Genomic DNA, 14,409 nt, shown 5'->3' with positions numbered 1-14,409 from the left:
CACAAAAAAATGTTTTTGATTTTTATGATTTTCTAATTTTTTTTTTTTGGATTTTTTTCGAAAATTATATGAAAAAGAAAAAATAAGGATTCCAAAATTTTTAACATGAATTCCAGGAATCTTGCATTCTTAGTCTAAAGCTTCAGTCCAGGAATTAGACATGGCTCACTAGCCAGCCAAGCTTTCAATGAAAGCTCCGGTCCAAAACACTAGACATGGCCAATGGCCAGCCAAGCTTTAGCAGGTGGATTAGCAACAACTAGCTTTCTCTTGATAACAAATTGCTGCCTCAGTCCAAATAAATTTAGACATGGCTTTACAGCCAGCCAGGCTTCACATGCTTCATGAAACACTAGAATTCATTCTTAAAAATTTTGAATAAAATTTTTGAAAACATTTTTATATTATTTTTTTTTCGAAAACAAAGGAGAAAATTTTGAAATATTTTTGAAAAAATTTTTTTGAAAGGAAAACAAAAAGAAAATTACCTAATCTGAGCAACAAGATGAACCGTCAGTTGTTCAAACTCGAACAATCCCCGGCAACGGCGCCAAAAACTTGGTGCGCAAAAATTGTGATTACACTTTAATTATGTAAAATTCATCGCTCTTTCTTTCCCTGGTAATGGCGCCAAAAACATGATGCCAATACCATGGTTCACAACTTCGCACAACTAACCAGCAAGTGCACTGGGTCGTCCAAGTAATACCTTACGTGAGTAAGGGTCGAATCCCACGGAGATTGTTGGTATGAAGCAAGCTATGGTCACCTTGTAAATCTCAGTCAGGCGGATATCAAATGGTTATGAAGTTTTCGAAAATAATATAATAAAATAAGGATAGAAATACTTATGTAATTCATTGGTGAGAATTTCAGATAAGCGAATGGAGATGCTTTCGTTCCTCTGAACCTCTGCTTTCCTGCTATCTTCATCCAATCAGTCTTACTCCTTTCCATGGCTGGCTTTATGTGATACATCACCACTGTCAATGGCTACTTTCGGTCATCTCTCGGGAAAATGATCCAATGCCCTGTCAAAGCACGGCTAATCGTCTAGAGGCATCACCCTTGTCAATGGCTTCATCTTATCCTCTCAGTGAAAATGGTCAACGCACCCTGTCACGGCACGGCTATTCATCTGTCGGTTCTCGATCATGCTGGAATAGGATTTACTATCCTTTTGCGTCTGTCACTAACGCCCTGCAATCGCGAGTTTCGAGCTTGTCACAGTCATTCAATCATTGAATCCTACTCGGAATACCACAGACAAGGTTTAGACCTTCCGGATTCTCTTAAATGCCGCCATCATTCTAGCTTACACCACGAAGATTCCGATTAAGAGATCTAAGAGATACTCATTCAATTCTAATGTAGAACGGAAGTGGTTGTCAGGCACGCGTTCATAGGGAATGATGATGATTGTCACGTTCATCACATTCAGATTGAAGTACGAATGAATATCTTAGAAGCTAAATAGGATGAATTGAATAGAAAACAGTAGTACTTTGCATTAATCTCTGAGGAACAGCAGAGCTCCACACCTTAATCTATGGAGTGTAGAAACTCTACCGTTGAAAATACATAAGTGAGAGGTCCAGGCATGGTCGAGAGGCCAGCCCCCAAAACGTGATCACAGGATCAAAATACAATCAAGGATGTCTAATACAATAGTAAAATGTCCTATTTATAATAAACTAGCTACTAGGGTTTACAGAAGTAAGTAATTGATGCATAAATCCACTTCCGGGGCCCACTTGGTGTGTGTTTGGACTGAGCTTGAGTGTTGCACGTGTAGAGGTCCTTCTTGGAGTTGAACGCCAGTATTTGTGCCAGTTTGGGCGTTCAACTCTGGTTTTGGCTCCTTTTCTGGCGCTGGACGATAGATTTGGGCAGAAAGCTGGCGTTGAACGCCAGTTTACGTCGTCTATTCTTGGCCAAAGTATGGACTATTATATATTGTTGGAAAGCCCTGTATGTCTACTTTCCAACGCAATTGGAAGCGCGCCATTTCGAGTTCTGTAGCTCTAGAAAATCCACTTTAAGTGCAGAGAGGTCAGAATCCAACAGCATCAGAAGTCCTTCTTCAACCTCTGAATCTGATTTCTGCTCAAGTCCCTCAATTTCAGCCAGAAAATACCTGAAATCACAGAAAAACACACAAACTCATAGTAAAGTCCCGAAATGTGAATTTAACATAAAAACTAATGAAAACATCCCTAAAAGTAACTAGATCCTACTAAAAACATACTAAAAACAATGTCAAAAAGCGTATAAATTATCCGCTCATCAACCATCTCAAGTAATTAAGGACTCGTCGAGCTAGCGATGATAAAAGAGCGCTCTGTTGGGAGGCAACCCAACCTTAGGTAGTTTCACTTTCATCTTTATTTCAATAAAAATCATAAAGTTGTTTCCCCTATATTGTAAGGAGCTAAGTTTGGTGTTCTACACCAGAACAATCCAAGAGTGATAGTGTAGTTCTAAGTTTGGTGTTCCACTAAAGGACATTGGTTAGAATTACACTCCACTCCAAAAGAACATTGCTAGCTCCATCCAATCAAGAGAAACCACTTAGATGTAGTTAGACTATAGGTGATCATTGCTTTGTTGATAACAAGATATGAGAGTCTCTGCATATATGCAATGTTTTGTACTGGGCAAAGAACTAAGTTTGGTGTTCACACACCAAATTGAGTTCGAGAGGCACAAGCATACATGTAAGCTAACTATGTCTCAAGTGCTTTGGGAACAAGCAACTTCCAGTAACCTTGCAGGAATCTTATAAGGAAATGGTGCACCTTCACCCAAAGAAGCGAGGCAGCAAGAACTAGGATGATGACAAAGAGAGAGGGGGACCAGAGATCATCACTCGAAGGTTGTATTGTTACCTAATTCCATTGTACTCAGAATTGTTGAAAGTTGGAAGTCCGAATGCACTTTTGATTTGTAGTTACTCGTAGTTGAACCCTTTTTAAATTCTATCTTTTAAGTTCTGAATAGGTCTATGTGCACTAGTCTTTATGTTACTGCACCATCACTTAACTTACTTGTATGCTTGTCCCTTTAAATCAAATAAAAAGAGAATGATTGTTTTCAAAAGACCAGGGTAGAGTTCATATTGTGGAAGTGCATTCATGAATCTTTGGGGTAGTCATAAGTTAGCTAAGTTGGTTCAACCACAAGGCTGGGATGACAATTATCTGGCCTGAATACTTTTCTTTGGATACACTCATGAGACTAAGTTAATAACAAGATCCTAAGAAGAGAAAAGGGAAAGAACAATGGAAGTGAAAAACAAAAGAAAAAGAGTAAGCAATAAGGCTAGGCATCAATGGTTTTAATCTTGAGGCAAGTGTCTGTGGTGCTCCTGTGTGAGGAATCTACTTGGATGAATAAGCTCTTAGGGGTGCCTTATCACTTGGTAACTTGGGTTAACTAACCCGGGATTATCAGCTGAAAATCCACTATCAAGAGTAACCCTCACTACAGAGCATTTAGTAACCCAAAGAGGTGTTGGACACCAAGGTCTCAAGAAAAGAAAATAAACAAACTATATGCCTGTGGTGTGTATGTATGGGGGAGAGACTTGAGGGAGTAAGTCCTTAGGGGTGCTTCAACACCTAGCACCTTGAACCAACTGGTTCGGGAGTGTTGGCTGAAAACTCATCTTAAAGAGTTGCCCCCTTACAGAGCACTTAGCCTAAATAACACAAATAACCCTTGAAATAACACTAAAAGGATCAATGAATAAAAGTCTCATGGGATATAAACAAAGTGGGTGTTTAGGGACAAGATAAAGGTCTGAAAGCCAGTAATGGAATGAACCTAAGTTGCTATGCATGAAACCACCATAAAATCAGTAACATGACCTCCACAAGAATGACTCATTCCTCTGGATATTCCATTCATCATTCTCTTGTTCCAGTACTTGCTTAGGGACAAGCAAGCTTTAAGTTTGGTGTTGTGATGCCAGGGCATCGTGACCAGTTTCACTGACCTTTTCTTTATTGTTTTTAGGTTAGTTTCATGCATTTCTTTAGGAAATAAGCTAGTTTTGGGTAGATATTCACTTATGCCTTGATTCAAGCATACATTGTGCATTTTACATAATTTCATGAGGATTTTGCATAAGTTTAGTGACAAATATTATGTTGCATTACTCATGACTTGGACTAGAGCTTTGATGCACTTTATTGCTTGATTTCAGGACCAAAAGGAAGCAAGAAAAGGGGAGGTAACTTGCAAGGTTAATGAGAAAAGTGATTGCCAATAACACTCTCAAGAAAAAAGCCATCAATGCCCACGTTAGAGAGTCACGTTAACTAAGTTAACGTGAACTCTAACGTGGAAAAGAGAAGTTGAGCCAACGTTAGTGACACTTAACATTGTCACTAACGTTGGCAATTACTCATAAGTGGCCACGTTAGAAGCCACGTTAACCTAGTTAACGTGGCCTCTAACGTTAAGGGGGGAAGAGAAGCCAACGTTAGTGACACTCAACATTGTCACTAACGTTGGCCTATGGTGCAAAGTACCACGTTAACTCCCACATTAACTTGGTTAACGTGGGAACTAACGTAAAGGATGAAGAGTTGTCGACAACGTTAGTGACACTCAACATTGTCACTAACGTTGAAGCAACCACACAACCCCCAAGATTCACATTAACTTCCACGTTAACTTGGTTAACGTGGAAGCTAACGATGAGGAATGAAGGATGAGCCAACGTTAGTGACACTCAACATTGTCACTAACGTTGGGATGGCTAAAGATGGCCACGTTAGAAGCCACGTTAACCTAGTTAACGTGGACTCTAACGTGAGACCTAGGGGCACATTGGAACGTTAGTGACAATGTTGAATGTCACTAACGTTCTCGAAGGATGGCAAGGGCCACATTAGAAGCCACGTTAACCTAGTTAACGTGGGCTTTAACGTGAAGCAAGAAGGGGCACACTGGAACGTTAGTGACAATGTTGAGTGTCACTAACGTTCTCGAAGGTTAACAAGGCAACGTTAAAAGCCACGTTAACCTAGTTAACGTGGGTTTTAACGTGAGGCAAAGCGGTGCATTGGAACGTTAGTGACAATGTTAAGTGTCACTAACGTTCTCGAACTTATATTCTCACTAAATATTAACACCCCTAACGTCCTGAACTAAAGTCTCCGCCCACTTCGCACTTTCTCTCTGCAAGTAAAGCCAAGCCCAAATAAAGAAAGGAACTGCTTCAAACTCAAGATCCAAAGGCCCAAGACTTGAAGAATCACGCTAGAAACTGAGAAGAGTAGTATATATAGGAGTAGTTTTGAATTGAGAAGAAGTTCTGGAGGCTGGGAAAAAGAGAACTACTCTCTGTATTTTACTTTCTTTGCAATTTCTAGTTTTATGATGTATTCTCCATCTTTGTTTTCATTTTCAAGAGCTATGAACAACTAAACCCCTTTCATTGGGTTAGGGAGCTCTGTTGTAATTTGATGGATCAATACTAATTTTCATTATTCTTCTTCTATCTTTCCTCTTGATTTTACTTGAAAGCTTTCGATCTTCATCCAATTGAGTAGTTATCCTGGAAGAGAAGCTATTCAAACTTGGATCTCTTTTGAACCTTGAAAGAGGAATGAAGAGATCAAGCTAGAAATGCTTTCTCATGCTGGACCAAATTGGGTTTGGATGGGTATGTGACTATAACCCTCTCAATACTTGATTTGGGAAATGCATGTGGTATAATCAGTGACCATACTTCATCTCTTCTCATGAGCAATTGACCAAGGAATTGGCTATTGATCAAGATTTGAGAGATTGAATTGCAAGAAATTGTAATTCAATCACTTAAGATTGCCAAGGAGATCAATGAGTGCATTGATTGAGGAAGAGATGAAAATGAACTTGATCCGGAGAATTGCAACATCTCCTAAACCCAATGAACTCCCCATCTCTGATGTTACCCATTCTCTTTAATTTTTGCCATTTACTTTTATGAGCAAATCCCCCATTCCCATTTACAATTCTGCAATTTATTTTCAGTCATTTACTTCCAGTCCTTTAATTCTAGCATTTACTTTTCTGTTATTTACATTCCCGCCATTTTATTTTCTGCATCTCTCAACCCAAATTCTGGATTCGCTCAACTAGAACATTCTTCTAATTAAAGTTGCTTGATCAATCAATCCCTGTGGGATTCGACCTCACTCTATTGTGAGTTTTTACTTGACGACAAATTCGGTACACTTGCCGAAGGGAGATTTGTTGAGAGACAAGTTTTCCGTGCATCAAATATCACAGCAACATAATTCTACACCCTTCTATCATCCATTATACATCAACATTACACAATTTCACACCTAAATTCTTACTTTAGATAGTAAAACCATGAGCAATCTATCAATTATGCACAAACAACCTTACCAACAAACCAATCATTATTCAACACCACTTTAGCATTCCAATTCCATCATAACCATAATCACTAACACATACTCAATCCATGTCATCAACCATTGTCACAAACACTAACATTCAACATGCTTAACCGTTCCAACCTATCCTATGGTCCTCTAGCCTAAGGTTTCACAGAATATTATATATTAAATACATGAAACCTAAATCATACATTGGCCGACTTCTACGTATTTACCAAAGCAAATCACCAAAGCCACACAAATCCAAAATCACCAAAGCATTGACCCTAATCCTCCTCCAAGCCTTCCAATGCCCAAAATCAAGTTCCAAAATATGTATATACAACTAAATCCACATTACCACACATACATATATCCAGGAATCAATGCCCAATCAACAATTTCAAGAAATTTACTAGAGTTAGTGATCCTTACCATACCCACGGACCAAATGAACCAAATCCAACAAGTTTCGCAAGCTAAACCAAACCTAGAGTACCAAATTCAATAAAATCTCAACATGGGTACTCAAGAATTTTGAAAATCAAAGGGGTAGAGCAACTAGAGTGAGAATGAGGCTTACCTATAAAATTATTCCGATAGATACGTAAAGTTCAACGCAGTGGATGTGTGGCCGCAGATGGTGCAGCGATCAGAGCTCGGATTACCAAGATATGGTAGTTTGTATGTGGTGTTAGGGTTTTGTTTCTCTCCTCCTTCCTCCCTTGGCTGTGGAACGTGAATGAAGAAATAAGGGAGAAAGGAAGCTGTGTTGATTAAGTGTGGGTGGTTCAATTGGGCCTTGGGCCCATTTTGGGCCCGGATCATTCGGTTCGGACTGTTCGGCCCAATCTTGGGACAAATTCTTTGAAATTAGCGTCAAAATTCTCGTTTTAATTAGCTCTATCCTATTTTAATATAAAATTAGCATTTCTAATTTATTTCATTAAAATTTAATTTATTAGTTAATTATTTGTTAATTTAACGGGGTTTACAGTCATCAATAAAGACAACAACGAATTTATCCAGAAATAGACGGAAGATTCTATTCATGTAGTCCATGAACACGGCAAGAGTGTTTGTCAACCCAAAAGACATTACAATGTATCCGTAATGACCATAACGAGTTCTGAAAGCAGTCTTAGGGATGTCTTCGTCTCTCACCCTTATTTGGTGGTAACCGGATCACAAGTCAATCTTCGAGAAAACTATAACTCCTTGTAACTGGTCCATTAGATTGTCGATTCACAGCAGTGGATATTTATTCTTTATCGTGACCTTGTTCAGTTGCCTGTAGTCCACATAGAGACACATACTACCATCTTTCTTCTTCACTACTAATACCGGTGCTCCCCACGGTGAAACGCTTGGGTAGATAAAGTTTTTGCTCATTAAATTCTCAAGCTGAGATTTAAGTTCAGTTAGCTACAAAGGAGACACTCTGTATGGCGCAATCGATATTGGTCCTGCTCCAGGCACCAACTCAATCGCAAACTCAGTTTTCCGAGCAGGAGAAAATTCAGGAATGTCTTCCGAAAACACCTCTGGAAATTCATTCACTACTGGAATTCGTTCTAAACTCTGCTCCTCTCACAACACATTTACAGCCAATAGCATAATACCCTAACATTCACATTCTGAGCAATTTACCACCACAGAGTTCAAATAATACCCCTTCGCCACAACCGGTCCTTCCGACCCGTCTGACATACAATGTGATGATTTTTCGGAACAATCAAGTAGAACACGGTTTTTAGATAGCCAATCCAATCCCAAGATGAGATCAAGACCAGTCATCAGCAAACAAATCAAGTCATTAGACAAATTCTCATTGTTGGACCTAGAATGACACTTCTGGACAGCCTAATCTAGTCACAACAGCTTCAGAAGTAGCATTATGCACATTCACATCATAACCCAACACAATTATCTTGAATTCTAATTCACTAGCCTTATCAAATGCTATGAATGAATGATTTGTTCTAGAATCAAACAAGAAATTCAAAATTTTACTAGCTATTTCATAGTTACCTCAGATCAATGTATCAGACCCCTTGGCACTTGCGGCAGATGTAGTAAACACTCTTTCTGGTTACTGTTCTCTCCCAGTACCTTGCCTCTGCTTCTTCGAATAGTTCAAGACTTTATGCCCGGCTCTAAAACAGAAATAGCACAAGCCCCAACCTGCTCTGTACTAGGTTCCCGAATGATGATCTCTGCATCTAGCACAAGCCAACTCGTTCTGAGGCTGCTTCCCAAACCTTCTTCCCTGAGGATTAGTGTTGTTATTGTTGCCTCTCCTATAAGCATTCTGTCCCTGAGGTATTGGTGGAACATAGCCTCCTTGTTTAAAGTTCTGGTCCCTTGGTGCAAAGTTTCTACTTTGATTCCTATGGAAGGATCCACTGTGTTTTAATTTATCCAACATAGCCTTCCTCCACAATCCTCATCCACTCTACTTTTGTTTACTAATTCAGAAAAAGTTCTTATCTCCATAGGTCCCACAATGCTCAGAATGTTGCTCCGTAGTCCTCCCTCATATTTAATGCATTTCTGCTCCTCGAAGTCTCCTGGAGCACCCTGAAATATTTGGGAAAACCGGCACAATTCCTCAAACTTATTCGTATACTAAGCCACTGACATTGCACCCTGCTTTAGCTACAGTAATTCAAGTTCCTTTGTCATCCTGACTGAATTCGGAAAGTATTTCTTGTAAAATTCAGCCTGAAAAGCGTCCCAGGGTATAGGATTATCACCCTGCTATAGAAAGTGTCGTGTTCCCTGCCATCAATGCAGTGCTTTTCCCGTAAGCTGATAAGTTGCGAATTCAACGCACTGATCTTCAGGCACTAGTTGTGCTTGTAATGCTTGCTCTATTGCCTGAAACCAATTATCAGCTTCAGTCAGATTAGTGGTCCCTCTGAATATCGGTGGATTGACTTTCAAGAAGGTTGCCAGTGTTATTGGGCCCTGATTTCCATTCCTGCCATTTTCCCCTTTACCATTGTTCATCTGTTGTCCAAGTGCTTCCGTGCCTGCAGAGCAGCAACCATATTCTCCAAAGCAGCCATGAAGTTGACCGGGTTATTCGTATGTGTTTCGGGTTCCTCATTACTAGTTCGACCTCTTCCTCAACCACGACGGTGTCCACGAGGCGCCATCTAGTTCTTATACACACCAAACAACCGATATCAAGGTGATCAGTCTCAATATCACAAGTCTAGTGCTTCAAAGTCCCAAATGCATGCTCATGAATGTTTATGCAACACATATCAGTCAGATATCCTAATAGCACATAGACACACAGACACAGAGTATGCACAGAATCATAGTCAGTCCGTCCCTCAGACTCTACAGGAACGAACTACTCTGATACCATAAAGTAACACCATACCACACAGAGTCTTATGCTTAAGTCATAAAACTGAAATGGCAAGGAATTATGACCTCTAAAAGTAAAATTATATATATAACATAGATAGAAAAGGTTTTATCTAGGAGCCTTTGAAGAAAGGTTAAAACAAAAGTGTTAAACAGAAAAGCGCAGCACTCACGTAAGTGATATGTAAACGGAACAGGATAAGAGTAAAGCGACAAATATATACATAGGAAAAGAATTTCAAGAAGACAAATAGCAAAGCTTCTGACTTGGCTCGCGAAGTTAAAAATCGGCCAGAGCACATATACATATATACAAATATACCTGAAAATCTCAAAAAGCCCAAAATACAGTGTACAGAACCTGTTTCACCAAAATCAATCTCTAAGAGGGATAAGCATAATATACATTTATAGTGAAGATAATAAGTATCTACATATAAGGATAAGAATAATATTCACTTTCAGACACTCCCAGAATGCCTCGGCGAGGTGCCTCACGTCCTGCGTCTGAAAATCACAAAATATGTATGGGAAAGGTTCTCAGCATGGTAACAGTGCCCACATAACTAACATATAAGGTCCTGGAAAAGTCAGAGGCGATCCTAGAACTTCCGACATTTGATTTAATCTTATAAAATATAACTAAACCAAAAGTAAATTAGACAAATAACTAAGGATCTTCCTTCTAATCTAACACTCCCCTTTCCAACTCCTCTGAACCTCCCAACCGCCACTCGAATTATTTATTTTCAAACACATGTATTACATACAAAGAAATCACAACTTGAATGCAGATACAGCAGATAAACAAGTAGCAAGTAGATCATATGATCAGTTAAGCATTCTCAACAAGGCATACCAAACAAACACATAGATGCATATGATGCATGCCTGTCCTATGGCTGATGAGTCTCATCTGTCGGTTATATAACCAACCCAACAAGTGCTGGTTGTTAACCATTGGACTGTCCCTCTGTTGTGCATCCCCAAAATCTCAAAACATTAATATCATAATCATATAACATACACCGGTGTATATCATCCATAATTCATAATATGTACAGTACTTCCACCATCATTATCATTCACTTTACCTCTTTCTTCACCAATAAGATACTTCTGTCCACAATCATATCTACACTCCGCTACCCAATAACAACCTATTAGGCTTTAAACAAAGTTTTTTAGGAGTTTGGAAAAAACTAGAATAATGGTCAATAGTTTAGAAATATTGTATTTTATTCAAAATAGTAGTTTCGGAGGATAACAAGCTTGTCGGGAAGTCAATTAGTAGAAAAACATAGTTTAGTGTGCGTGCGCACGAGCCGAAACTCACACTCTGCCCGGTGCGTGTGCACAGCAGTGTGTGTGTACACACGCATTAGCATTTCCAAAATTCTACAACTTAACTAAAATCAGTTTTCTGCACCTATCTTTCGACGTCCATAACTTCCTTTACAAAATTTTATTTTCCTCAAATTTTATATCGTTTTAAAGCTATTGAAAATATCTTTAATTTGAAATCAATTTCATTCAAATCCATAAATCGAGGCTCAAGTTATGAACCGCCGACGTTCATTAAAATCATCTTTTTACCAAAAGCTAACTTCTCAATTTTTCCCAAACTTTTCCAATCCAAACCTTTTTAACTTACCAAACCTTACCACAACAACAGCAAACCAGCCAATCTATGCCACCAACATACTAAATCACTCCACAACACTCCAATCTAATTATTTCAACAATTTTAACACAATAATTCATGTTCAACATAACAATATGCATACTCATCAATACCTACATCATCATACACCTATAAATCATTTGCCCACCATCATCAACATTCCTCATGCCCAATAATCATCAATCAAACATCACACATCAATTAACATAGTATGTATCAAACACAAGATTCAACTTATCCTAGGTCGTCTAGCCTAAGTTTTAATGACACATTATATTTTAGTTATGAGCATTGTTCTCAAACTCTCGAATTAACTCGTAAACTCGTACGAGTTTACAAGTTTAGATATGAAATCAAGTTGACTCGGGCATAGACTCTATCTTGAGTAAACTCGGTTAGACTCGGCTAGACTCGGTCAAACTCGGACAAACTCGTGAGTCTAGGACCAAGTTAGCGAGTTTGTGTTTTTCTTCATTTTTGCTCAAAAAAGCGTCATTTTGAAACCAAAAATACACTTTTTTTATTAGGGTTACGATAACACTCCCAAAGAATGAAAGAAAACTTACTCACAACTCACTCATCTGCGTCGTTTCTCTCTAGTCTCACTTTCTTCGTGTTCTGCCGTAGTCGTCGTTCCCCGTCGAGCTGTCGTTGTTCGCATGCGTCTGCAACCTCTGCTCTGATTTACGCAATTATCTTTGTGAATTTTACCTATGTTGCCCTTTGCTTTATATTTCTTCACATTTCCACTATTCGCAACTCCATCGTGCTATCACTGTTCACGAGTTCGACTACTTTCCCTACAGTCCTATCTCTGCTCTGGTTTGTACTGTCGTGAAATCTATGACTATTTGTCGTCATCGTTTTGTGCTGCTGCTGCACCCTTACCACCACTGCTTGCTGGATCCTTGTCTTCGATCTGCTGTTGCTGGGACTTTTCCTCTTCTTTTCTTCTGTATCTTCTATTTTTTGTATGTCTTTTGCCTTTTCTTTGAGCCTTTGCTTCTTGATTTAGTTTTTTTTTTGCTTTTTAAATTTTATTGCTTCTAATTTTAGCCTATTACTTATCGTTTATGTTAAATAGCCAGATGGTTCATCCATTCATGGCTGATTAGTAATTAATTATTTTTATTATAGTTAATTTGATTATTTGATATTGTTCAATATTCAATTAAAGATTTAGTATTACATATTTAGAATTTTTCATTTTGTGTGTTCTATGTTGTATTTGTATAAGAATAATTATAGAGGATTTGAATGTGTATTTTAAAGTATTTGTTATAATGTATGCTATTATTTTAATTTATTATGTGCTTTAAGATTGATATTATTAATTTTGAAGGGTTAGAATTGAGTAAATATACATTATGTATGATATATATAAATTTCATAAGAGGTGAACTCGTACGAGTCTACGAGTTAACTCGCGAGTCGAGTCTAGGTCAGCTCCACGAGTTTACTCAGACTCGCGAGTTTGACAACCTTGGTTATGAGAAACTAAAATCATACCTTGGCCAATTCCTCCTAAATCTCGGAACACCTCACAATTTAGTGTTTCCCAAGCTTCCAAGACACCAAAACCTCACCAAATAGCTCTCTAGCCACCAAAGCTCAATCCAAGCTCCATATTCTCAATCTTGACCCCAACCAACCAGAAATTTTTAATCTAAAATCACAATTATCACCACAATCAATATAAAGCTCACTAATTCAACATTCCACAAAGGGTTTGAGGGTGCTTACTGGCGAGGGGCAGAAGTTAGGCCAATTAAGAGATTATAATATAATAGAACAGCGTTGCGAGTATAGCTCTTAACCAGCTAAAATCTGTCTCACCAATTTAGAAGAGCGTCACAAAAATTTAGAATAGAAAAATACTGGGAGTATGAGTCCCAGGTCGTCTCCCAACGAGTTGCAAGAAAGGATGCTATTTTATTAATTAGGAATTTCCACGAGAGTTTGAGAGTTGAATAATGAGCAATTAAATAATTGTAAATTAAGGCAATAAAAACTAAGAATGATTATTAATATTCTATTATAAAAGGCCTTGATTGGGGGAATGATTAATTGAAAGTTCTATCCTTGTTGGGATCTCTTAAGTGTAGTATTAAAAAGGTTATTGGTTTCACTTAATTGACCCTTACTAAATAAAGGAAAGTCAGGTAATTGAGCTAACTCTTATTCGCAAATCCTAGTCCTCTCCCTTGGGAAGCTCTAGCGTTAGTAAATACAGAACTAGCCAACAACTTCCAGTTTAATCAACACCTAAGCCTTCCAACTCAAGTGTCTCCTCCTAATCAACCCCCATGTCAAGTATGGAATCTACTCTATTGACATGAATATAACGCTCATAAAAATATAAGAAGAAGACATGATGAATTTGAATAAAATAGGGATTCAAAATTAATTAAAAGTAAAAGTAATCCTTTGCATTAACAATTCATGAAAATAATCCACTTACTAATTTAAACAAGAATTAAAAACAGGGAATAAATAAAAGAGTAAGTAAGGAAACAAACTAGAATAGTATCTTCAACGGAGGTAATGACTTCTTCAATATCCAAAAGCAAAAGTAATAAACTGGGAATGTAAAGAGAACCTAGAGGGAGAGTAATCCTCTCTAAATTCAGATCTAAAAACATAAAACTATCCTAATGAGAATATGTGAAGTCGTGTGTTGAGTCTCTGCATGTTTCCTGGCTTTACTTTGTGTTTCTGGGCCGAAAACTGGGTTAAAACGCGGCCCGAAATTGCCCCCAGCATTTTCTGTTAATTCTGCAGATCGCGCAGGTCACGTGTACACGTCATCCACGCGTTCGCGTCATTCAGTGATTTTTCTTGTCACGCGAGTGCGTTGTCCACGCGTTCACGTCATTTGTGTAGACTCCAATCCACGCGTATGCGTTAGGCACGCGCAGGCGTCGCTGCAATTTTCTCTATTCCGCG

At 38.4% G+C, this 14,409-nt stretch overlaps 1 protein-coding gene across 1 annotated transcript; it reads right to left on the bottom strand.

Moving 5' to 3' along the window:
• Positions 1-7,823: 7,823 nt before the first annotated feature.
• LOC148581025 (uncharacterized) lies at positions 7,824-8,708 on the bottom strand. The gene is made up of 3 exons (XM_088492294.1): positions 8,583-8,708; positions 8,049-8,261; positions 7,824-7,979 (listed from the first exon to the last, which is right to left on the bottom strand). The coding sequence occupies exons 1-3, from the start codon at positions 8,706-8,708 to the stop codon at positions 7,824-7,826; spliced, it is 495 nt and encodes a 164-aa protein (XP_088348420.1).
• Between the last annotated feature and the right edge of the window lie 5,701 nt (positions 8,709-14,409).

This window comes from Arachis ipaensis, chromosome B10 (genome assembly GCF_059453495.1).
Source record: "Arachis ipaensis isolate K30076 ecotype BB chromosome B10, ASM5945349v1, whole genome shotgun sequence".
NCBI lineage: Eukaryota > Viridiplantae > Streptophyta > Magnoliopsida > Fabales > Fabaceae > Arachis > Arachis ipaensis.
Note: the sequence above shows the minus strand (reverse complement) of the source record. Positions and strands in the feature narration are given on the sequence as shown.